This window comes from Diceros bicornis, chromosome 9 (genome assembly GCF_020826845.1).
Source record: "Diceros bicornis minor isolate mBicDic1 chromosome 9, mDicBic1.mat.cur, whole genome shotgun sequence".
NCBI lineage: Eukaryota > Metazoa > Chordata > Mammalia > Perissodactyla > Rhinocerotidae > Diceros > Diceros bicornis.
The window spans coordinates 16,005,372-16,032,563 of NC_080748.1; the positions used below are offsets into that span (position 1 = coordinate 16,005,372).

Consider the following 27,192-nt stretch of genomic DNA (forward strand, 5'->3'; position numbering starts at 1 on the left):
AAAAGCCTTCCTCTCGTTCAGTCTACCATGGACTGAGTGCCAAGGCCGTGCTGAGCACTGAGGACAGAGACTGACTGTGACTAACACCACAGCAGCCGCCTCGAAGCCTGGAGCTCAAAGAACATTGTGGACAGATAAACCTCAGGAGAGGAGGAGGAGGTGACAGGCTGGGTTGAAAATATGTGGATTCACACTAAAAATGATGTGTAGGCAATTTATAAAAATATTATCTATGAGCCCCAGAAATGATTTTACCCTTACTTTTTAAGGATTGGGATTATTACATCATAATGGGAGTCATAAATTATTAACAAGAAGGAGGTAGGTTATTTTTATCAGATTTTGCCAGCCTTTTCAGTTCCACACAAGAGGGCAATAGGAACAAAGCAGTGAGGCCAAATTTCAGTTTGAATGTCTCCGGAAATTTGCATTTAAGAAAAAAAATCATCGCTGTACATATATTTTCTAATTCGTAACAGCTGAGACTCATAAATGGAGATTGTATGGCATATAACAGCTGACAGATTATCAGCATGTGTTGGCAAGAGCCCTTTGGCTATTAAAAGATAATTAAAACTCACTATAATCTTCCAGCTGCTTCATTTAGTCATTTTGTTTTATATGCATGTGATAAGGCTCTGATTCATTTGAAATGGACAGCTCCCCTTTATCAGCTTCTTGGGTTAAGCTGGTGAGTGATCGTCCCTCATCTGCAAATCTCCTTCCAGATACAAAATTTACTCAAAGCGTCTTCCTCTGGCTCAAGCATCAACGGTTCTAGTTGCCAAGGCCAACTGGGTTCATCTTTTATCTGGCATAGTTAAAGCAAGCAATAGCCCACCGATTTAACGTGACTGGAGTACACACTTTCATAACCATCTTCCTAAAAGACAGATGTGCTACAGAGTAGCTATTCTGTGTTTTCAATTGAGGAAAAACCAAAGAGAGCAAGTTTCAATTGGATTTCGATTAAACTTAGAAACAGTTTAATGATTGTAAAGACCAATAGTACAGGAACACGTTATCACAAGAGACCATGCAATCTTCCATTCTAGAGATTAGGAAGGGAAAAAAAGGAGCATGGGGGAAGGCAGTAAAGAACAGCCTTTTCAGTATGCATTGTTTGGACCCTCTAGCCAGAAGGCACAGGGATGGGTTATAAAACATTTCAGGCTGTTTCTAAATGCAAAGTACGGAATATTTCTGAGAATCATTCCTACAGTTTGCAACTAAAGATTTTCGATTCAATTTTATGTGTAGTTTTTCTACACAAGGACAAAATAGAGCCACGCACACTTTTATAGTCAGCCTGATTTAGAGAAGGGCTCCAGAGACTGGGAATTATATGTGCACGGTCATTACAGAGCCACAGTGAACTAACCATAAAGAAATCAAGGTTTCCTTTTAATTTGCTATTCCAAGAACTGATCGTGCTTTCTCACACTGCTAGGCTACAGCACGTGAGATTTTCTCCTATAAACATCTTTCTTTTCTGTCTTTGCTTGGGAGTCCCCTTCAGAAGTCAGCTGGAGCATCCCCTTATCTTGGAAGCCTTCCCTAAGCATTTAGTGTGGACTTTGTGGCTCCCATCACATCCTGCCCTTGCACCTACCATTGTACTTTCGCCCTGTACTATAATTACCTCTATACTTCCCTCCCTTCCCACCCCAACAACAGTGGAAGCTCCTGGAGGGCAGTGCCCTTGCCTTGCCCGGCTTATAACAGGTGCTTAATAAATGCTTAATGAATAAATGGGGGAATGGATAAGAGAAATTATCTTTTGAGGAACAAACTGGTAAAATTTATATTGTCCTCATTTTCATAGGGACTGACAATATCCTCTTTCTGAGATTTTGGTGAAGATTAATAGAGAAACATATTGATAAGGAGGATATTCAGGCAAGAATATTCGCAGAAAAGGAAAGGACCTCTTCAAAATAGGTCTCTCATCAGTGTCTCCACTATTAAACATCACACTCGCTTTGGTGTCTGTCCCCACGAGCTGATGTAATCTCAACCTTGGTGGAGGATATCTCCTTAGTCCTTACATGACCATCCTTGGTCACATCTACATAGTTGTCAGCCAAAGAGAGCACTGAAAATGGTCTAGATACATTTCTATTCAGTCTCAGGGGTCAAGGACAAAGGCCTCTCTGTTTATAGTTGCGTCAGGCCCAAGAAATCAACAAAAAGTGATATCACTTTTGTTTCAGTTTAAAAATCATTACTGATATTTCCACAAAAAGAAAACATAAAAGGTTGATTTATCTCTACCTATGCAGGCCTTTCTAAGCTATGACGGCTCTCCTGATCTCCTCTTGTCGAATCATCTTCAGCTCTTCAATCAATGATAAATGCTACCCCGACCTCACTAACACTGGCTTTACTCTGCTGAAGAACCTCTAATGGCTCCTTAGCACTAGAAGCAAAGTCAACTATTTTTGACCTCTGGTTTTAAGTAACACAGCTGCTCTGTAGACCTATAATAGCTTCCCGGTTTTATTCCTTTGTATCTTTAAAACAACGGTTTTCAACCATAGGTTCATAGGTCATACCAGTGTGAGGTGTATGGTAAGCGATGTGTTACTAACAATACTGCCACCACTCCATTCGCCAAGCTCTTATATCAGGCAATTTTTGAACATCTGTAATTCTCATAGCAATCCTTTGAGATGGGTATTATTACTCCAATTTATACAAAGAACTGAGGCACAGTGGGGTTAGATAACTTGTCGAAGGTCAAACAGCTACTCCTGGTGGAGCTCGGAATTTATTCCAGGTCTTTCTAATTCCCCAGTAAGTGTTCTTAATGATTAAATCACACTGCTTCTCACAAAGTTAAAACATACACATGGTTTTAAATATAAATTTGCATACTTTCAAAACCACCCTTATAATAGTGTCTTTCACACTTGTTTGCAATGAGAGAGAAAGGGAGGATTTGCAGCCAGCGTGCTGGGAACTGTGCTCCCCGTCGCACTCTCGGCGGGCAACCACTGCCAGCGCTGCTGCTACAGGTGGGACAAGTTTACTCTGGTTTGACTTTACTGTCCTCTACATTTTACGGGGAGGTTATCAAATCCGAGGCCCAGAGGAGTGTAAACACCCACTTTTGTCTGTTACTGCTGAACAAAGGTTGAAAACTGACTTCAAAGCATGGCAGACACCTTCCTCAGACCATGCCTAGACACTGTCCAAGGCCCAGTGCTCACTGAGCCCCTAGAACTGCCAATACCCAATCAACTCATTCAGACGCTTTCATGTATATGTTTTGTGCATCGATTAACGTCTAGACACTAGAACATTTTTCCATCGATACTTGATAATCTAAATTCACCTTACCAGTACATTTCTAAAAGAATTCACAGGTTTAATTTTGAGAATTTCTACAGTGTAATGTCTTAGTAAAAAGAATTTTTTTTCCCTGAAAATATAAGTCCTTCGTGAATAAATGGAGAATGAAGAATTTCTAGGAAGTCTGATAACTTGTAGCAGAGTTAAGACTTTCTCCTCTGAACTCCCAAGCCAAAACTTTCATATTTTTATTAGAGTACATCCCTGATGTAATTATTGAACTTCAAGTCTGTCTGCCCTGCAAGTCCCTGTAGGGAAATAACTATGATCTCTTCATCTCTCAATTTACAGTGTCCAAAGAAGATTCTGGGACACAGTAGGCATTCAAGAGACGTTTGTGAAAAGAATGAACAAAGGAATGAATTCACTTGGATCTAGATCAGTGGGTCTCAAATAGGGATGATTTTGCTCCCCTAGGAACACTTGACAATGTCTGAGGGCACTTTAGACACTTCAAGTTTTGGTTCCCGACTTGAGGGAAGGACACTTCTAGTATCTAGAGGGTAGAAACCACAGTTGCCACTTATCCCACAATACACAAGATAGCCCCCACAAAAAAGAACGACCCAGCCCCAAATGTCAATAGTGCTAAGGTTGAGAAATTTTTGTAGATACTGTATCTACAAAAATTCAATAAGCAGACAAGATATCTCCAAAATAAGCCAGATCTCATATTAGGAAAAATGCTATGGCACCCACTCATATCATTTATAGAAAATATTTCGCAGAAACAGACCAAATTGGAGATCCCAGGTGGTCATTTTCATCTCATAGCTCATTTTTGTTCTCCCAACATAAGCCTCAACCAGATAACATCTTTGGACTTTCAGAAGTCAGCCTTTGTGGGCTGACCCATAGCCCAGAATAACCGCAAGAACGAGACTTTCATTCAATAATAATGGCATTATTTTTTATTGTGGGTCGTGGCTCATAATATGCAATTCAGCTGAAAGGGAAAGATACAAAACATTCGAGATGACTGGCAGGAGAAAACTCTAAAAATGCTCCAGCACAAAGGGGATTAAAATGTCACAGGAAATTTTTTTCTTGAAAATGGAATGGCTTATGAATGCTTCATTCTTTCCAGAACAGTTAAAACACTGTATGTGCGGGCTGCCTGAGTTCGGAAGGCAGAGCAGGCCTTTCCTTTTGTTCTGTTGCTCGCCCCTAGAAGGCTTCCCCTGGTGAACTTGAGTCCATGAGCAGTGAGCAGATAAGAGCGGAAGACGCTTCATCTAAATGAATAATCTGGATTGTATTTATCTTCCCTTTTGGAAATGAAGAGAGACTGCCTCAAACTCGGAAGCAAAAGAGACTGAGCGGAGACAGCCAAGTCTTTCACTGGAGACAACATTTGCCTGACATTTTAACTATCATCTGTTACCTGAAGACTCATTTGTCCAAGGCAGAAGGAAGCCAGCTCTTGCTCTGACATGGAATGCAAAGTGATGAATGAGTCTATCAGAAAGGATGACTCACAGCCAGACGTTCTGCATCGGGTGGGGTGGTATTAATCAGGTGTCGACAAGGAGCGGGGCCTCATCTGCCTGGGGCCTGCCTCTGCCAGACGCTCTGTCCTGCTGTCTCTCCAGTCACCAGTGAACACAGGGCCTTGCAGGATGGTGGCAGCACTCTGCCGCAGCTGCAGTTTTCAGCTTGCCTGTTAGATGTGATGGGGCTCTAAGGGGATAATGAGTGTTTCTTTCCTGACAATCTGCAGATGATCCTAACTTTCTGGGGTTTGGATTAATTTCCTGTTTGGCATGTTTGCAGGATGAGAAAACAATTATCTCCAAAATTACAAGTAATTAGCTGTTTGCTTGTCATTGGAAGATAAGATCTTACTGCCCGCCCACAACACACCCAGACCACACACACACACTCACAGTCATACACACGTGCATGCACACACAAGCACTCAGTGCTCAGGTTTTTCAGGTGTTATTTATAAGGCTCGATCTGGGAGGTTAGAGACCAATTCCCACCCATGCCTTAACCCATAGTCTTAACTGTGCTCGTGTGAGCACTGCACCCATCTCTTGAAGTGTAAAGAACACGTGGGAGCACAACGTCCATTACGGTGACTTATGCTCATGACGACGGGTGTGGTGGACTTCACACGCCCAGGACATGAGAAAAACCACTTTCCCCTTCAAGTCCTCTCTCTCCAGGCAGCTGGTGGGGCTAGCTGAAGGACCAAAAGGAACTAACAACACGAGACTGAAGATCTCAGGAGGGCATTTAAATTCTGGCTCCATCACTTACTAGCTGTGGCATCTTGAGCCAGGCATTTAGCTCCTCTGAGCCCCAGTTTCCTCATTTTTTTTTTTAAAGCTTCAGTGCATGGTTGCATATCCTAGTTGTTAGTTTGGTTCTCCATGTGAGCCACCGCCACACTATGACAACTGACAGATGAGTGGTGTGGTTCCGTGACCTGGAAATGAACCTGAGCCGCCGCAGTGAGAGCACCAAATCTTAACCACTAGACCACCAGGGCTGGCTCAGTTTCCTCATTTTTATAAGGAGGATTATAAAAACTCCCTGTAAAGCAGGATTTCCCAACAGTGGCAGTGTTGACATTTTGGGCCAGATAATCCTTTGGTGTGGAGGACTATTCTGTACATTGCAGAATGTGTCAGAGCATCCATGGCTCTGCCTACTGGAAGCTGGTAGCACCCACTCTCAAGTTGTGATAATCAAAAATGTCTCTGGATATTGCCATTGTCTCCAGAAGGGTAAAATGCCTCTGCTTAAGAACTATTGCTGTAAAGGAAACCCCTCTTCTTGAATTTCTTAATAAAACAGCACCCAGAAACTTCAATTCTATCCCTAAGAATTCAGGGTAGCAGTAAAAAAAAATAGCTGTGAGTAAAATGAGAGAACTCAGAGTTCTCATCTCCAGAAAACAGGTTTTGGGATAAAACTGAGAACCATCTGGCCTCACTTAGAGACTCTTCTCCAGTCCCAAACCTTGGAGATACTGAATATTGTTTTAAATTTGGGCAGGGAATTTTTTCTAATCTTCGGCAAGGAGTAGGGGCAAGAGCATATTTTCCTTTGCACAGCATGATGGGGCTTAAACAAGATAAACTATGTACAGAATGACGCCTGTGACCATTCATACAATCACAACCAAAGAATTAGTACAATGTGGCATATGTAGGAATGTCACTGAGGCACTCTCTTCACACCTGGGGGCAAAACCACACTGCCTGATGATTCTGGTTGTAGCATTCAGACAAATGAATCAGTCAAAGGCCAGCCACATGCCAGCAAGAATGACAGAAACCCAGAATTATCAAATGTGTCAAACATATCTTGTTGCTGTTATGAAATATATCCGTGAATTCTTTGGCCCTCCTCCCACTGAGTGTCTCCTTCCCTTGAACCTGGGCAGACCTTTATAACTATGTTGACCAACAGAATAAAGCAAAAGTGACCCTATGGAACTTCCAAGGCTACACATAAAAAGGCACATACTTTTGCCTTGCTCACTCTTGGAAGGCAGTCTCCATGCTATGAGGAAGCTTAAGCAGCCACATGGAGAGGACATGTGTAGCTGTTCCAGCCAGAAGCCTCTGCCGAGGTCCCACCTGTCTGGCAGCAGCAACTGCCAGTCTTGGGCGTGAATGAAGCTTTGGCTGATTCCAGAGCCCAGTCACTGAGTTATCCCCATCCATAAGTTTTCCCAGCTGAAGTCACAGTCATCATGGAGCAGAGACAAACCATCTCCACTGCATCTTTTTCAAATTCCTGACCCACAGAATCCACAAGCATAATAATGGTTGTTTAATGCCACTAAGTTTGGGGTGGATTGTCACATAGCAACAGTAACTGAATACACCTCCAGAAAGTTCGACTACTGCTGCTCAAGGAATGCGTTCACTGGGGAACTTGCGTCTTGTAGGATTAGCTCAGCTGGAGGTTACCTCAGAAACACTCAGGGAATGGGTCTGCCATTGGGCACAGTGAGGTCATACATTTTACCAGTGGTAACTAGAGGTCTTTCTTGATACATAGGCAATGCAGAGGTTGTGATTTCTTTCACGCCACCCAATGCACAGAGCAGCTTAATCAGCAGGAAAGACAGAATTGGATTTACATATAAACATCAGGCAAGAACATTAAGTGTGAACCTTGAAAGAACACTCCTTTGGGAAACCATGAACCTTCAGGAGCCGGTTATTGGGCCAGGAACAGCCTGTCCTAGAGAATAAGCTGACACTGACCCAGACACTGGGCCATGAGCTCTAGTTTTTGCTTGTTGGGAGAGGTCATGGGAGTAAGTATGACGATGACCTGCCAAGAAGAGAGACTTTGTCTGACTCGCCATGACCTTTTGCCCATCTTGATCTGTAGAGATAGCCATCTTGATAAAGAAAGATAAAAGTGGACGAACGAGAGAAATGGTGAAAAGTTGCTTTCTAAACAGGAGTCAAGAGACTAGAGTGTGTTGAGAAAATAAGAGAATGTGTGCAGGGGTGCTAATGAGCACGGTGGATAATTCAGTATCATTGGACATTATCCGAGTAAGCCAGTTCTCTGACATGACATGGCTTCTTCTCCCTTGAAGTACACCAACTCTGTCTCCTGGAGGCTCTTTAATCATCTCATTTAATTGGATTTAACCTGCGGCTAGATTCAGAATATGAACTACAATTCAGGCAGAGAAGTAAAACTTTATATTAATAGTTCTTATAAAATACTATATAAGTATTTTTTATTCAATACCAGTGGGGCGCCAGTCTGAGGCAAATACGTGCAATTTCATACTTCATAAAATATTTAAACATCTTTAAATTACTTCTGGAAGAGTTCACATCTGAAATTTTCTTTCTTGATAAAGTAATGACTGGCTTAAGAATTTGATATAAACAACAAGAACAGCTGTCCTATACGGACGTTTGTTTATTGGATGTCTGTACAAATTAATCTGCAATTTCAAACTATTTCAGCCAATTGGCCCAATTTAACTTGCATTTTGGTTTATTCACATTTCTAAAATCAAGCACTAAATTATATTTGTATTTGGATACAAATTTATATTTGTATTTTTATTTCTAATACTCTTAGAAAAGCCTTTCTTTGAAATATGAAATCATTCAAGCTAATTGGTAACGTCTAGAGGCTTAAATTCAAATCTCCTTACCTAAAATATTAAATTAATTTAATATTAGTATTTGATTTTGTTTATTCCTTACCAATAAATTTTTTAAGGGATCAGGCCTAAAGCAGAAGGAAACTGTATATAGGTCCATCAGACAATTTAATTACAATCCAGTGAAACTTCTGTTATAAGGTGACCCAGATTTTACCAAGTAAGAATTACTGATAACACAAATCAGTAGGTGTCTCCAAGTTGAATGAAAATCTCTAGTAGAAGGTACAGTAATAAATTCAAATTAACGGATTATCATAGTGAGCAGGGAAAAAGCATGAAGAGATAAATTAGTAATTGAAAACATTAAAATTTTATAAAGCATATAAACATTTTGCCATTCTGAAAAGTTAGGGAGCTAAATCCTATATTTATCATTTCTTTATTTCCACAGTTAAAATCCTCATTCCCTCATATTTTTGGGGTAGTCACTGTAATAACAGCAACGACAACTATAAAGGGAAGCCTTGAGCTGTGGAAGAACATAGACTTAGAGTCAGATAGCCCTGGGTTCAATTCTTGGCTCTGCTAGCTATTTGGGTTTAACTTGAACAAGTTATTTTTACCTCCATGGGACTCAATTTGTTAATCTCCAAAATGGGAGCATCAATGGTACCTACAACTGTCAGGATTAAATGAGATAATTATTATCTTGTTTAGACAGGGCCTGGACACAAAACATGCTCAATGACTATTACTATCTACATTCAGTCTGGCCACTGCAAACCCATGTTCATCTATTCACCTGCTTCAATTACTGTTTTCATCCCGTTACTTCTCTACTCAAAAAACCCTCATTATCAAATATCAAATAAATATCAAACTCACTGCAGTCTGGCCTCACACTTCTTTTTCAACCTTATCGTCTATACTTCCTGCAAGCCCCATTTCACCAGGTTTGGACTACATTCTTAATTACTCAAATCTCACTTTTCACTTACTCTGTTGCCCTGTTTAGAATAACTCACTCTGATTTTCGCCCAGTGCAAACACAGCCACTTTCCATGGCTCAGGCCCAATAATCTTTCTCCTTACCTTACTGCCCTGCTGACCACACACTCTTCTTCTGAAGGCCTATGTTTTGATAGCCTGTTAGTCACCGAACCATGAACTCTCTTGAATTGTTGATATTAATGACAGGTTATACGTCTTATCTCACTTACTTGTAATCTCCTGAGGGCAGTGATCATCTTTTACATAATTTTGTATCATATACAATACCAGCAAAGATCTTGCACACAATCGACTTTGAACAAATATTTGTTGAAATATTGACTAGGTTAGGTTCTCCACTAGCATAGCTGATGCAGAAAAAGTGATTTTCATTTCTAAAATGTAGCTTCTCTTAAATATTTGTGTTAGTTACTGCCACGTTACCAAAGTTGATTGAGAAATTCACCACCATCTAATCCTTCCAGGGGGAGCACAAACGCTAGTGTAGCAGTATTAGCACAGAGGTAAGCTCTCTGTAGACGATGGGCCCTGACTTCCCAAGGACACAAGACAGCAGCAATGCACTTTTCACCACAGGCAGAGAGTTCCAGGTTCCTGGACGACCAGAGCCCAGTTATTCAGATTCTAAGGAAGACATATGGCAAACTGATGGGGTAAAAACTGACGACGTCTTAATCTCAGGATTCCCTAGACAGCTAGCTAAGAATCATCCCCTAGTAATACCAGGCAAGGATGCTTTCTGCTGAAGAGATGGAAGCTGACGCAATGGAACAACAAAACACCAAAACAACAACAACAAACCAATAGCTAAAGCTAGAACCAGACTCCTTCCATTGCGCCTCCACTCTCCCCGCTCGGATGCCCATCCCCACACCTTTAACATTCTGTGGCACCTGTTTCAAGTCTGCCCATTAAACTGTGGCATGGACTGTATTTTAATGTGTTGTTATATCACGAGGACCTAACAGCACATGGCACAGAGTAGGTACTCAAGAAGTGATTTTGTGAGTGAGTGAATGAGTGACTATGTTCCTCCACGCAGAAATGGAAAGACAATGAATGCACTTCATTTTCCGTAAGCCAGCTGAGTGGTTACAACAACTAGAGATTCAATGTTTTGAGTTTAGCAAAACTTAGTAAAAACAGAAGACTTAAAAGGCTGTCTTTGAAAAGAAGCCAAGGGGATTCTAGGCTTTGAAGATATCTGTTCTGCGACTTGTGCTGCTTCTTTCCCTCTCGCTTTAGAGCGGGCTGCAAACTTTGGGGAGGTGGGGGCTGGTGGGATAATAGGATTCCTCTGGGCTTATCTTACTGAATCTTATGAGAGTAGTTAGGAGGATGTATTATTAGTTCCCAGTTGACTGCATTGCTAAGGCAAATGTTTTAAGATCAGTGCTTCATTTGGGGAAGTGAGACTTGAAAGATTAAGAGTTAGATATGTTTCCATCAACTTCATGCCAGAGTTGAAGTTCATACTCTGGGTTTATGGGGATTGGTCTCATTAGTTTAAGGACTAAAAATATTATCTATTACACCCAGAGTTTGACAGCTATCTGCTTTCAGATAAATTCCCTTTGATTAGGAAAATCCCTGTTTAAATTGGATAGTTTCTAAGCTGCCCTTGTCATACTTTTTCTCCTCTGAGGAAACTTCTAGACATTCTAATTTCAGATCCACTACAACTGTGGCCCTTGCTTAGCTTTTACTTTATGTAATTATCCAAACCTGGGTATTTTTATCTTCCCCACAGTAGTTAATCCACAGCATTGGGCCATGTGGTTGATTTGTAGCGTCCTCTTGTTTCCTTTTTAGATTAACACACATTGTGCCCTGAGTAAGCGCCTGCCTCTATGCTAAGCACTTTGCATGTACGACAACTCCTCATTCCACAACAACTCCAAGAGGGAGACATCATTAATTTTATTTCCACTTTAGATGAGCAAACAGGCTTACAGAGGTCATGGAACTTGCTCAAGATCACACAGCTAATCAGTGCTAGAACTAGGATTTAAACCCAGATTCAGAGAACGCCAAAGCCCATTGCATCTCCAAGTTTCAGAAAATGCACAGCCTCATAGAGCCAAAGAAAAAATATCTGAAAGGTTCTTTCTTTGATAAATCAAGGATCTGATGGCTTCATAACTCCAAAATTATTAACATCAATCACAAAACATAGCAATTTATTTAAATGGCTGATCATTGAGCAGAGCCAGCACTAAACAAGAAATGTGTTCTGCTAAGCCAAAGGCTGCAGGGAAACTCAGAGCAGCTCGTATCTGTGGGGCTAGAGCAAAGTTAGTCTCACACCCTCATGTGTGAGAAAGAAGTCAATAAAGTCTTAGGGTTCAGCTTTTGTTGGAGTAAGTGGTTTTGGCAGGCCATTCACGTCCTCGGATACTTCTCCACCAAACAAGCTCCTTCCCTCTTCATTCAAGTTCCTTCCCCAAATTCCACTTCATTCAAGACACCAGCCTTTCCAAATAAAAGCCAAATGTATACAGTGCTTAACAATTTTCAAAGGTTTTCACACAAATCTCAGCTTAGTCATTGCCCTTTCTCCTGGAACCACCATCATCAGCACACGCAAATATTTAAAACAAAAAATAAAACTGATATCAAAACTATCAAACAAAACCCAAACATTTTAAAGGTATATGTTTACAAAGTGTGTGTTCCTTTCACCCAAGACTTTCCAGAGCACGCTGTGCTGGGCAAGGCAGCAGGAAAGCACGGGGCAGGTCTGTCCTTCATCAGAGAATCTGGGCACCGAGACATCAGGTTTCCTCAGTGCCCTCAGACTCAATCATCTGTGACCACAGTAAGCTCTTGTAGGCCACACCAGGCTATCCTCCCTAGAGAAGTAACCATCCACACAAAATATGAGCCTTAGGCAGGAAGCCCAATTTATATTGGAAATTCATAACTCTGAAAGCATATGATCTATGACACTTTGATTTGTCAAAGTCCATGAGCCATAACACAATATCTTTCACTTGAAAAGGTTTTTTCTGTTCATGGTTAGGGGAAATTATTCATTAAGGGTAAAACAATATTTATTAGCTGAGCCAAAATTCTTGACACCTCAGAATGGAAGAAAAATAAGAGGGAAAACTGGAGTTTGAAATGACCATAATTAATTATATAGATTCACTCAAAGCACATCAAATATATAAAAAGAAAATATAAAATGAAGCTAAGAATTAGTAGACTTTGTCCATTGGGAACCAATTAAAAACAGAACAAAAACCACAGAGTGACACATTATTCCCATATCCTTGAGGAGTGATATAAATTATTATTCAAGGAGGAGAAGCAAGTGTGGAGAAGTTTTGTGTCCAACTGAGGACACTAAAGAGCTGGGTCCTGCTTTATATGGCTCTGTGTTCAGGCCAGCCCAGTGATCCCCAACAGGTGCCCTAACATTGCTTAGCCATGCCAGAACAGAGCACCACACCTTCCATTTGAATTGACTTCACATCAATTCTTTTTTTCTTTGGTAATGTTACTGAACAGCAGGAGCTAGTATTATTCCCATTTGATAGATGGAGAAACTGAGGCACCAAGAGGTTAAGTAAAAATATCCACAGTCATCAGGTTAGGACAAAAGTGTCTTAGAACCCAGGCCCCCTGCCTTCTACTTCCCTGAGCTTGCCGTGCAGGTCAGGTTTCTCTCTCTACTGGAAACATCACTACTATTCTACTTAAGACTCACGTTGTTGTTCCTTTGTTTTTGAGATTCATTTTCCCTGTGGAAGTTTTACAGCTGCATGTAATTCACGTGTCAGGTTGTTTTATCCACAGTTTATGCTGCTTGAATTGGAGAAGTAACACTATCTATGCTACGGGCTGTCTCTTTGGAAACCCAATTATTCGGGAAAACCTCAAATCACATGCAACCAAGCACCAAAATATTAATCTTTTCTCCTTAAAAATTTCCTTCCCTCAGCACTCATACAGCATAGTGCGTTCATCACTCTCTTTATGTAAATAGCAGACAGGCAGCAAAGGAGGAGGTCTGTTTATTATTTTTGATCCTGTTTTGCTTCTGGCAAAATTTCACAAACAGCAGAAGTTGGCAGAACATTGATATTTTCTTCTGACTGGCTACTGTTCTCGAGCTACAAGTGCAGAGTGCAACTGTGACTATTCTGGTCTCCAGGCCTCAGCCATGACTGAGGTCAAAATTGCAAAATCTGGAAAAAAAAAAAAAAAATTCTCCATCCAGGACTCCTCTCTGGAAATGGAGACCCTGGTTTAATACCTGCTTTCCTTACACTATAGACTGATGAGCTTGAGATGCAGCGTCCAGAGAACAACACAGGTCTGACCTAGTTCTCACCTCACTTCTCGTCCCTACTCCTGCCTGCAAAGGCCCACTGTAAAGGTCACGTGAGCCACTGAGCTCCATGGCCCCTATGAGCCCTGGGAGAGCTTGGGGAAGGATGGGCACACACCCCCAGCACTTTCTAGGAAAAAGGGCAGCATTTTGGAGGGTTGGAAGTAGAGAAAGGAGATTGGGGGTGGAGGAATCTGTTTTTCCTCTGTTATGCTTGTTCCTACCTAGCCATGCTAGATTCCTTGCCAAAGGCCAGAATACAGCTGCCCTGACACTTACTTTGGACCCAGCGTTCTTGACAAAGAGCAGCCAGCCCTCAAGAGGGCAGTGGGAAGGTAGTTAGTACAAGGGATGATCACGTGGAGTTGCTGCTGGTTTTGGAGGCACAATGAAGTCCTCCAACAACTTGAGAGACTGGTTGGGGAGGGAGGACCAACCAGGTCTAAAATGATAAAACAAAACAACCTCCTTCAGTTCCAGGTAGACATGCCTACCTATAATTATAAGGGTGATGGGGTTGCACAGTGATGAATAACATGGGCTCCCAAATCGTACAGACCTTAGTTCAAAGCCCAGCCTTGCCACCTACTTACTGAGCAACTTTGGTAAAGTTATTAAACCTCTCTGAGTCTTTGTTTACTCATCTGGAAAATGAACATCATAAGACCTTGAGCATTAGGCCTTATGATGTTTATTTTCCAGATGAGTAAACTTAACTCTCAGGTCTTCATGAAAATTAAATAAAATAACCATATATGCATGTAGTGCTAAAAATAGTCCCTGGTACATAATAGCGAGCCCTCAATAAGAGAAGCTATAAGTACACTGTTACTGTTTTTAAAGTTCTGTCAACATTTCAAAAGCTAAAAACTGTGGCATAAAATTTATAGAAAGTCAAATCACCAATCTCCAGACCCAAATATTTTATCTAAATGCATGGAAATGTTAGTAAACTATGTTGATAACCTTCCTCTCCATGACAAACCCCAACTTTCACTTTTCTTTTCACTTGGCTGACTCAGTGGAAATGTTCTCCCCTGGCCCAGGGGGCATGGCTCGCCCACACCTCTGGGCTCAGCTGCACAGACTTAAGCAGCCAGGAGGAAGCATGACTGACAGTTAATGAGCTGAAAAGAACCTGTCTCAACTCCATGTCATTCCTGCCTTGTGAAACAGAACCACAAGCTTCACAGAATAGAAGCTGCAGTGTCCAGGGTCAGCCCTGCTAGGTAACCAAAGACAGGAGGAGATGAAAGTGACAGGAGAAATCTCATGTGAAACAGAAATAGAAAGGCTTCATGAGAAATGGAATTGTAAAGCTTGAGGTGAGGAAGGAGTTTTACTCCACATGGAAGGGGGAAAGGAAAAAATTGGACTCTGAAACCATCTCTAGTCTACTGGTTAATGATTTTCATCTGCGTTGCTCACTGACAAGGTTCCTTATTCTATCGAGTGAGTCTATATTTATCTAGAGAGCCCACTCAGGTCAACGCACTGTTCCATATAACAAGATCAGGTAATCTTGTAATTTCCAAAGATCACTTCTTTGGAAATCTGTTTCCAAAGAAATGACTCAGGAAAATAGACCAGAAACATTTCAAAGTAGGAAAACTTGCATATGCATTTGCTGGGTCTCTCTGAAAAATGGATTCTAGAGGACAAAGCTTCCCAATCCAAGATTATAATACCATCCTACACATGTATTCAAAAAGCTAATGCATGTGCAATTGCTCCACAAACTGTCACGCACTAGACCAGGGAAGGAATTACTATTACAATAGCTTGTCAGGGTTTCCAGGATGCCATATGCCCATATGCAGACAATTATTTCATTCTATAAAACAAGGCTTTTACCAAGTTCAAGATTAACATTTAAGTTATGATGTATATAGGCTGCACTAACTGATGTTTCTATTCTTTGTGGTGAAACTCCTAAATGAAGGGGGATCTAAGATTATATATAGTCCACAAATAAATGAAAGCAAAAAAATCCATGTTTATTTAATCCATTCAACTCTAAGAACAAATTTCAACAAACGCTATCATATTCATATGCAGTCTTTCATAGCTGAGGAATTCAACAATTATGAAGAATATTCCTCAATTAAAAGGAACAAAATCCTGAGAGGAAATGGGCAATAAAAGTTTCTTAAATAATTTGTTTAAGAAGCAGAGTGCTTAGTTTTTAAATTGCCAACTGGGCATTAGAAACTTTACGTGCATTTTACTGCATTTCTTTTCTAACTCTTCTACACAAAGACCATTTTAACACTGGACAGTTTCTACAAAATTAACAAAAATTGTAAAGTTAACTTATCAGTTTAGAAAATCACTATGTGGGAGGGGAATTCAGATATTATAGATTTAACCATCAGATACATAGATACGACCATCTATCCCCGGTTAACGAGGCTTGTCTCAGGCCTCGCTCCCACCCCACACACATTCCCTGGGCTTTCCCTCTGGCCTACCCCAACGAGAGCACAGCCCCCTCCCTCCAGCACTGCTGCCCTCTCTCAGCTGTAGAGTTTACCACCATGTGATTCCAAGAGCCAGGAACACTTCCTGCTAAGAACTGTGTCTTTTATTGCTGGAAGGTGGGGATCAACAGGCTTTGCTGTTTATCTATATGAGCTGAAACCTGGCCTAAAATCACCATTTCAGGTCAATTCAGGGCAACGGGGAGAGTAACAGCTGCACGCAGGAAACCACAATTGGGGAAAGCAAGGGTTTTCATTACAGTTTAAGATTTTTAAAAACTCTTTTGTTCCAAATTTTGTGATACTTTGTGAGGACACACAACATCTGGCAGTATGTATGCCTGCCTTAGTAAATTTGGTATAGAGTACATAATTTACTCTTCGGTTGGTGATATAGTCCCTTGAAGGGCCCTATGTACAGGGATGTCTGTTTATACATATTTTCTTATATTGGGCACTTACGATGTGCCAGGCACTGTGCTCTGTGCTTAATTATATTCTCTCATTTAATCCTTGCAACAACTGCGAGATAGTTGCTATTATTAGCTCCATTTTGCCCACAGGGGAACTGAAGCTTAGAAGTGTTAAGTAATTGGCCAAAGTCACTCTGCTAGGCAGATGTAGAGCTAGAGTTCAAATTCAAGCTGCATGACTCCAAAGGCCTCCAACTGTCACAAATTCTAGGTGTAGAAAGTTTGGAGTTTGAGTCACACGCACAGTGTCCCCGGGACATTCTTAATCCCATGGAACTATCTGTAAAAGAGAAGAAAGTGTTTCTTGAAATTCAATCATGTTTCAATTATTTGCCTCTAAGACAGAGGTTTCAACATCCTGTCAAGAGAGTAACTTGGAAGATTGTTGTAGAAGGCGGCAAGAAGCGAATGTCCCCCTCTCTGTGCCCTGTGCTGCCATTTTATGAGCTATTCCAAGCGATCCCAACGGACTGGCCATCGTGGCCAGTGATAACACATAAAAATTCAAACGTGGAATCACACCACACTCAGTGTTGGGACCAACAGATGATGAACTCAGTTACTGGAATTCTTCTGCAGTCTTTTTCAAGATATCCTGCAAGACTGACTTCCCTTCTTTCTTGCCAAGTTTTCTTTTTCCTCCTTCTTCTAGGAAGTCCATAATAAAAATATCTGAGCAGCTTTATCTATCTTAGACCTTCCTCCTAAAGGCATATAATGGTGAGATAGGAATGTACAGGGAAGGAGTGCTAGCCGACCCTCCTACCCAAAAGAGATCAACATAGAAGTGAAGGCAATTTGATTACTAAGAATCTGTTATACACAGCACACAATTTTACATAGGTCAAAACAATAAGGGCCTTGCAATGGATTTCATTCACTATTTTGAGAAATGCATTTAGTGGAAATGTATCCTTCAAAGCATCTCGGAGAGATTTAGATTTCTCTATTAAGAACTCTAGTCTTAATGAGTGGGGGGGATGGTTGGAATACCATTATCATTGGAATTGTGAATCTTTCTTGTTTCTTATAGTAATTTTAAATGTTAGAAGTAATTTTGGAGTATTAAAACCCTCAAAGGAAAATATGATTTTATGATTGTATGCACTTTTTTCCAGTGTGTCATGTGGTGAATACAATCGTATGTGAAATGCTACTATTCATTTATAGAAACTGAATACTAATCCAAGGTTCATCCCATCCATATGTATGATTTTCAAAATTAACTAGGAAGAGGGGAGTTGGAATGCAAGAAGAGAAGGCCTTCTTTAGCTCAAAATATGGATATGTAAATTAGTTACTTGGTGACTAAGTTTCTTTACAATCTCCACTCTCTCCTCTACACTGCTTTACCCTCATGTTTTATCAGAGTATTAGAGAGACAAAGCAATGCAAATCATTGGTATTTTAGTCAGCTCTGCCTCTGTCAGACCTTTAAAATGGTCAGGATTCCTACCCTTGTGAGGAAAACCATTTGACAATCTAGCCAGATATTTTGAATTTATTTCTATCAGTTTCCTTTTTCTAACAGCACTAGCATGTTCTATAATTTTAAGTTATTTTCCAACCACTCCATTTAAATTCCTTTACATCTTAAGCTTCTCAAAAAAAAGAGAATTCATGTCTTTTCAAACAACAGTGTATAAATTTTCATGGTAATCTTCTATCTGTCCTGCCCTAGACTGCACCATTCTATAGGGATCACTATGGTCCTGAGTGACTTTACAACATGGGGATTTGGGCTAGACATTACGGCTAATTCTCCATGCATTCTGTTGTAGCCTTTTGATATTTTGTGGATTTCTCTCAAAAGGCATCATTCATGATGCAAACGCCAATGCACTATCTCTTTGCCAGCAGGAGGAAAAATACCTTAAGAATGTATTTGCAGTCTTCCTGGGAAACTTGAGAGGTTGCTTATAGAAGTAAACCAAATAGATTTTACTAATTAAAATGACCCATTATCTATCAGTTCACTTTATTCTGTTGTACTGAGAGAGACTTTACATACCAAGGATATGTTTGGACCATCAAGTCAGAAATTGACTCTGAGCTATCCATCAATGCCTGAGCTTCTGGGAGTCCATATCCCTCGTCACCTAGAGCCAGGGAGAATTTGAGACTCCTGCAGAGTTTCCTGTTTCTTTCCTGTGAGGAGGTGACTCCACTTCCCAGCTGTCATGGAATATCCTGAATTAGCTGATGGACCTTCGCAACTCACCTAGGACTTCAGCTTTATCATAGGTTAGACAGATCCAGAGCTAAAAAGCAGTAATTTCTTTCTTCTCGCCCAGCAGTACCTATCTTGTGGAGTTTCTTGAAGACTGGTTACATTCTTGTTGTTATAATTATTAACTCTGCCCATACACCTACTCCTTCAATTTTCTGCCTGGCAAATGTGCAGGGGCCACCTAATCAGGTTAGAGTCTCTCTCTGGTTGTTAATTTTCACAGAAAGATGTTGATCCTACCTTTACCTAGTTGATTTTTAAAGTATATGGAGCTGGCCTTATTTGAAAACACAGAATACTTGCAATGTTAACTCTACAAAATACAACCTCAAACTATCTACTGCCCAATCCATGCAATAAATTTATTCGAAGAGAATTATCTAAGTGAACCACAAGCCCTGCACTCTCCTAAACCAACCGTTCCAAAATGCGTTCCCTAGGGAATGCTGGTTTTATAAGACGTCACTTCTTGGTATCTAGTGAAAAATGGTTTCATGATGAAATATACCAGTTAAAACAAAGTGAAACTACTTTCTGCAGGATTTCTCTGAACCTTTCATAAGTGTGAATTTCCAAGAAGGGAAAGAGGATGCAGCATTTCCCAAAATTACTTAACCACAGAAGCAATTTCCCCCTGAATATCTATCTAACAAGACTAGTGTCCTGTGAAGCAGACTTTGAGAAATTGTCTCTAGATAGTCTCCATGCTGTTTCTAGATTAAGCCAGAGAATCAGAGGATTGCATACTGGACCTACTTGTTTTGAGCCACCCATCCCATTCCCAAATATTTTTATTGAATTACGATTTGCTGTTATGCCCCCATTTCCACTGCAGGATGCTATGAAAGACTTGCTATTGAATTTACCACAGGAATGTTTGAAAGCACCATCCACTATAGCTTGTAGTCTCTTTATAAGATTTGTATGAGAAATTGCTCTTGTGTATCAAGTTCTTGGGAGAGAATTCTCCCAAATATCAAGTACCAGGAAAAGCTGTGCTGGTATGTTTTTACCTATGGACATGGCAAATCTTCCCCTGTTCATGTCTTCCTCTTTGCTTAGATTAGGAAAGCTCAAGTTAAATTTGCAGCCCACTTTTAATAATTATTCAGGGCCTTAGGGTTTATATTTTTGTGTAATATCTCTTCCTAGTTTTATCTTATTTATTGACCTACACTTTTCTTTTCATCAGATTTATCATTTTTATCTGGGTTGTATATTCTATAAACTATTTCAAATCCTTTAGGTAAAGAGATAGAATGTAAATTAATATATAATGTCGTTACCTACACCAAAGTCATATTCAGACTGCCCCTGAGGAGGCAGAAAATGATTTTTACATGAACCTTATTTCGTTCGAATATCTGGTGTGCAATTAATCCACGGTCGTGTTCTCCTATCTTCTTGTATCTTCTTCCCTAGTCTTACCAACAGGTTCTCATAGCTAATGAAACGCAGAGACAGAGCACATCCCCCTTAACGACCCATTTCCATTAAATTCTCATTGATTTATCTCCCTTTATATAAAAGCTTTACCAAAACCCACTTCTCGTTTTCTCTCTTTCTAAATTTGTTGGGGTCATCAACTGATATTGTTCAGATCACTAGTGGTGATTTTTTTTCTAACTTGTGCTTCTACATCTGCCCATGGTTAGGCTGCTAAGGAAATGCAGAATCCTGCTTTATAAGAGTTGACCAGTGTCCAGAATTTACTAAGAATTAAAGCACTGATTATAGGGGGGGAAAAGATATGAGAAAAAATGAACCTCTATTCACTTAACTAATGTTCCAAAATCCAAGTTTGGCAATTGCCTGCATCTAGGATGTGTCTTGATAAAATCAGAGCTAATAAAAGCAGTGATGTGCAGCAATGGAAGTCACAATTCCATTAAAGTTAAACTCTCAGGTTTTGTATGTGTACAAGCATATTTCTCTGTGCTAATTTCCTTCTAGTACTTATTTCTTGACTGCCCATATTTTTCCTATGTGATAATTTTTAAAAGGTTATTCCAAGTTAGTTGACTTAATTCACTTAACAGATTTTCCTGTAACTTTTGGTTGAACAGTATTCTTTATGTACAGGCCCTTCAGTCACCAGTACTGAATAGAAAAAAACTCTGATTCATGAAATGTGAATTTCTGACACTTGCCACATTTTTTTTAAGAATTTGAGCAGTACAAGACTGACACATTCTCATCTGTTTTCTGTGTTCCATCTGTCTTTCTGCCAGCGTACTCACCCTCCATTTCTGAAAGTACTTTGGTAAGAAAGTACTAAACATAGAGAAAAGGCAATTCCCAAAAGAGCAAATGATTGTTTAATTTCAGCTGACATCACCCAGTTGGTGGGGAGTCTCATCTACCAGAGATGAGCAATGCCACCACTGGGGTTGGGCAAATTCCCAAGAAGCCACCTGACTTGATGGAGTAATGAGAGAGAATACATCACTAATGTACAGTTCCATTTCCTGGGAAGAATAAAAGGCAGTTTATTCCACTCTAGTTAAGTTCAACTCAGGTGCTATCTCTAAAAATAGTCTTAGATAAAAAGTCAATGAAAATGCAGGTCCAACTTTCACTAATTCCCCTAGTAGTGAAATTTTCTACATTCTGCATTTTCTATCAAGAGTAGAAGTCTTTTTGTGAGAATAGGGGTACACAGACATAGGCATTCTCCAATCCCCACAGTTCTCCCAAAGGCCAGGCATTGCAATAACTCAATTTTACCGGCATGGACTCCTGGGAAAAAAAGGTTTTTACAAGTTTCTTTATAATTATAGGTTATACTGATATTTAAATTGTCCAGAAGACTGAATATCCTAACGTTCCTCTTAAATTGATAATGAGAGCATTCAACAGGTATCAAGAAGCATGTCCAGGTAGATGTTGAATGACATAATAAGGAAAAGTAAATAAGAATTGTCTCTCTCTTAAAGTAATACTTGTTATCACAGAATCCCAGAATTTCAGAGATAATGGGAACTTTACTTTTTTTAATGCAAACCCTTTATTTTATGGAAGAAGGAAAGAATGCCCAAAGAAGTTGTGACTTGCCCCAGATCACACAATTAAGTAGAGGCAGAGGTAGAACTAAAATCTGATTTCCACTTTACCATTTCCTTGACAAGTTGTAGAAAAATTATAAGCCATGGATTTATTCCACCTTAGAAAGCTGCTCAGTTTCCTTTTCTGCTTCTATTACTTTAGGTTAAGTTTCCCTGCTTTGCACACTCTTGTTCAAGGAGTTATTGACTCAACTACAGAGAGAATTTGAGAACCAGAATAAACCTGAGCAATCAGCCCGACCATTTCATTTTCTCATCAAGAAACGAAGGCCCAGTAAAGTTCTGAAACTTGCCGCAATAAAAGAATGAGGGAGTTCTAAACAGAGCCTGCATCCCTGTCAACTTTTTTCCTGGCTCATTGGACTTTCCTGCAATCTGGTCCATATGATGCTGTTTTAAGCATTTAAAATAATTTTTTTATGTTTAATAACATTGAATTCTTTCACAAAGCAAGTAATCACATTTATGTATCTGCTTAGATTTGGCTGTTCCAAATGGCATGTGCGTGTGTATATAGACTTCAAATGTATGCACACACAGCCAATAAATCCTAGCCATCAAATAATGACATAAGGTCCCAATTCTCCCTTCCTATGGCCTAATGTGCTCTTCCTCCACCTCCTCAGCATCCTCCTTCCTATCCATCCCTAAGTGCCTGTCAGTGAGGGAAATAAGGACTGTTATTATATCCATTCTCTCTCCCCACAACAATTTCCCCATTGACTCCACAAGATTGTGGGGTAGGGATTACGGACAGTATGACTTATGATAAACTTTCACTCTGCAAAACAACACTCTATTTTAAACATCACTTCTCTTTTTAACTGGACTTAAAACTCCAGGACTAAAAAGAAGGCTAGAGAAATGATGCATGTACATTTTGGAGCCTACCCTAAGATGAGCAAGTTTAGATTCATCCTGGGTTTGGGCAACTAATTCTGATCCTATGCATCATCAAAGAATTCTTTATTTCTCCTCATTTTTTCCTACCATGAGTGTATCTGTTGAATCACGTCCATGCCATTCAACGATTATCTCACTGTAATGAGGTCAGTGGGGAGCAACAATGCACTTGGGTGCCCTGTTCCCAAGAGCCATGAGAGATCATGATTATAAGTAATGATGCCCCAAATGATATTACTATAATGCTAAATTTCCCTTGAAAGATCTATAGCAGAGTAATGCAAACAATTTTACGGATGTGGTTGTTATTTCAAGATGCCAATACGTGAACTACAAAAAATAATGGTGTTATTAATTTAATATGCACTTGATAAGCTTTAGCTAAATGATTACAGGCCATTAGTAAAACAACTTGACATCATGCACTATTGGGTACTAACTGTTCAAGGAAGGTAAAACACATATCACTTTGCTTCCACTAGAGAAATAAAACCTGAGTGGAAACATCATAGTGAGGGAGCAGTTCTGATTATATAATATGGTTCATTGCTGTATCCTGAGTAGAAAACATAGAAAGGTCTTTGGCATATTATATAAGCCAAAAATCAACCATAGGTTCAGTACTTTAACACTCATTATAAAAACCAAAAACAGTTTAGTGTATTATAGACAGTGGGCTCTGGAGTTATATTCAAATACCAGCTTCTACTATGTAAACTTGGAGAACTTACTTGAACTCTATGTGCCTCTGTTTTCTCACCTTTAAAATGGGTATAATAACATTACTTACATACAAGAATGTTTTTTGAGGATAAAATAAATTGAAATACATATAAAGCTCTCAGAGTACTGCTTGAAACCTTATAAATGCTCAATCAACATTCTCTACTATTCCAGTAAACCAATCTACTAATACAGTAAACCCAATAAAATCATTCAGCTTCTACTTTCTCGATGTCTTACTATACAATTGTATGATATTAACAAATAATGAGTTCCTGATCACTAGACTGTTAGAATTCTTTTATGCTTCCCTATGATCTTAATTGTCACTTTTAATTTTTAGGCCTTCATTGACTTCAAACATTCCATTGCCCAATATAAAAAAGTGAGAATGTTCAAATTTTCTAATTAGGCAAAATGAAACAGACTCAGAGTACACTTTCAATGATCATGCATGTGTTTGTAACTTCAAGTCCTCAATGGAAAAATACCCTTCATCCCAAAAAGAACATAAATAATTTCTAACGAAATCAACTATTGTAAATACTTTTAAGGAGATTTGCAAAGCAATTTCAAATGATTTCTATGCAATGTTTCTAACATAACACACTTTATATGCATGCTGAGGAACTTGTACAGAGCGTAGATTATAAACCATCATCAAACATTTACAGGCCCCTATGTTCGTAATGATGACGGCATCTGTTAAAGCACCATTGTCAGAAATCTCTGAAACTAAAATGGAGCTAGTTTTTATTCTAAGCCTAATGTATTTTTAAATCAAGCCACAGGGAAATAATTACTTTTGTTTCTATTCAATCAAGACCTGCACACAGAGTTTATGGAATGACATAATATCCTTCCTGAAATCAGACTGGTATGTAGGACCAGTATCCTTCACACATAACCAGTTCCTGAACCTTTACAAACAAATCCTAATTTCCAAGGAAACAATCTCATCAAATGCTGCTCACTAGAATACATATTGTTCCTTTTGGAAACATTACAATAAGATTTTCACGATTACAAAGCCCAACTTCCCTTCTAAAATTCAATATAATCTTAAGCTCATTTATTCAAGTGGAAATTGTATTTTTATAATAGCTCTAGAAATTCCTGGTAAACTCATGTATCGCCAATATAATAGTTTAGTTACATATTTAGTCCAGGAGGGGACTGGTCATAAACTTCATAAACTTATTGTGTATATGGGGTACATGTGTGTCTTCTAAATGGGTGCCAGTTAGGGGCTTCTTGGGGACGTTCATTTTTCTGGTTTCTACAGACCTATCCTAAGATAAGGAGCGTGTTTTAAACTATTTTTGGAGAATGATGAGATTTAGTGATGTCCAGGATGTTGATTATTTTTTTTTTTCTGAGAATTAAAATGAACACCTAGCAGCTAGTGTTCAATATCCTCTCCTCTCTGCCTTAGGAAGCTGGTGCTTCAGTGCCCCGGTCACAAATTCGTTTTGAGGTGAGCAGACACGTTTATCCTTTATCAGAAAAGCAATATCAACAAATCAGGGGCAAATACTGACATAAACATACAAACAGGCAGAGAATGGGATGCTGGTTGTCAGCCTATGGCCTTAAGAATAGAATTGTAACTTTCCCCTGTCACTAAGAGTGTCTTAAAGAATCTGGGCAGGGTGGAAGTTAGTCGTCCTCCCCCTAATTAAACAAACAAGTTCCAAGTTTTAAATGTGACAGAGTGTGAGGAACCTGCAGAAAAGCTCCTAAAATACACACTGAGTAAATCTGTCTCATTTATTCTATAGACACACGCAAGTTTTTGAAATTTATGATTCACCGTCCTACCATGAAGTTTTTTGTGCACTTTATGTTGAGTAACGTGGCAGCTAAGTGCTGTCACTGTTTGCTTAAAACTGCAGCCTAGAGTTATTTCCAAAAGTTACGTGCGGCGTGGCATATAAATCCATATAGTGCAAAGTGAAAACAATTTAAAAAACTGCGTTAGCAGGAAAACAGAGCCAACAGAAATCAGAATTAGCAACAGCCTTCCACTACCGGCAACTCACCTTGTTGAATTTTAGTCACTAGCTGATGGCGTGCTAGAATCCGGCTCATCCTGTAAGGAGAGCGTCTTGTAGTCTGATCAAATCGCAAGTACATCTCCTGGCCCTCAGGTGTCATGGAATTTAGATAGTAGCAGCCTGAAGCTGGGGTCCTGGGTCCCTGACTGAACATCGCGGCAGATTTTCTTTTGCCACCTCAGTCTGCCCTGTGGCTGTTTCCGTCTGTGTCCAGTCTCAAAAGCAAGGCACCGAGCCCAGCAGAGCTCAACAGACCAGGCGATTTTTAAAAAGAAAGAGGAGTGCCAAAAGCCACAACTCAGAATTCCAACCCCCGGGCCCTCACGTGACCTCGGGGAGCCAATCAGAGGAAGAAAGAAGAATGGGCCTGTACACAGCCAAACCCCAGCCCGAAGAGAGGCAGTTCCAGCAGCTACTATCCCCCTACAATGCCGAAAGCAAATGCAAGTATTTGACGTGCCTCAGAGCTGACTAAGCACCAAGGAGCAGCGCTCACTAAAGGAGTTAAAAGAAAAAGAGAGAGGGAAGAGAAAAGGCAGTAGAAGAAAAATAAGCCCTGGGCACAGGAAATCTTTTAAGTCATAAAAGTTCGAGAAAGCACATTTGCTTTCTCCAAGGCAGCTGCAGCCAGGTAAAAGATGGATGTGATAAACGTCTTAACTGAAAAACTACTTCAAATAAGCACAAACCGGCTGAGGATAAATTACCAGCCTTCGTTACAAAGAAATGAATCAAATAAAGCTTTTCCAGTGAAAAATAAACTTCAAGTGCTTTAACACCCGACTAAATAAACTACAGACTCCTGACTCTGCAATGAGAAGTTGAGAACTCTTACAGATAACACTGGGAGACGCACCCAATGAGCGTAGGCATATTTGTTAAGTATCTATTGCCCTTTAATTTTTCTACTTCTCCAATTTTTTTAATGACCGAGAAGCAAAATACTTATGAAGTACTTATCACATTTAAGACACTGCCCAGAATCACTGTAAAGATGCGGATTCAGGCACAAGGTACTGTCGCCAAGCTGCTAAGGATCAATAGAGAAGTTATGCAAAAGCTAACACACGCCTTATGTGAAAGGTGCCTCAAAAAAGACACAAACGCAGTGTTAGGGGAGCAATATTATTTTTGACTGGGGAGATGATAGCAGGCCACAAAGAGAAGGAGACATTCCGGTAGGCTTTAAAAAAATGGGTGGGATTCTGACAGGCAGAGGCTGGGGAGGGCTTTGCAGGAGGGTCGATGCCCACATGTGTGGAGATCGGGAACCAGAGTGTGTAAGGAAACTGCAGGTCATTCAATTTGGCCATATCTGAGTATATGTATGGGAGCAATTAGCATTTTTCCCCCTGTTTTTTCTCTTTAATATTGTTTGATATGAAGAGAAAAAAGTCCATAGAAAACATGTTATCCAATTCTGAGCCTGGGGCTGAATGAATAAAGTTCTTTGAAAAAG

At 39.9% G+C, this 27,192-nt stretch overlaps 1 protein-coding gene across 3 annotated transcripts in view; it reads right to left on the bottom strand.

Moving 5' to 3' along the window:
* The window catches only part of STARD13 (StAR related lipid transfer domain containing 13), a 167,249-nt gene extending 141,274 nt beyond the window's left edge, over positions 1 to 25,975 (bottom strand). For all 3 annotated transcript variants that reach the window (XM_058547993.1, XM_058547992.1, XM_058547990.1), the window contains exon 1: positions 25,719 to 25,975. In XM_058547993.1, the coding sequence (XP_058403976.1) occupies positions 25,719 to 25,887 (169 nt within the window). In that variant the 5' untranslated portion in view covers positions 25,888 to 25,975. The remainder of the gene's footprint in view (positions 1 to 25,718) is intronic.
* Between the last annotated feature and the right edge of the window lie 1,217 nt (positions 25,976 to 27,192).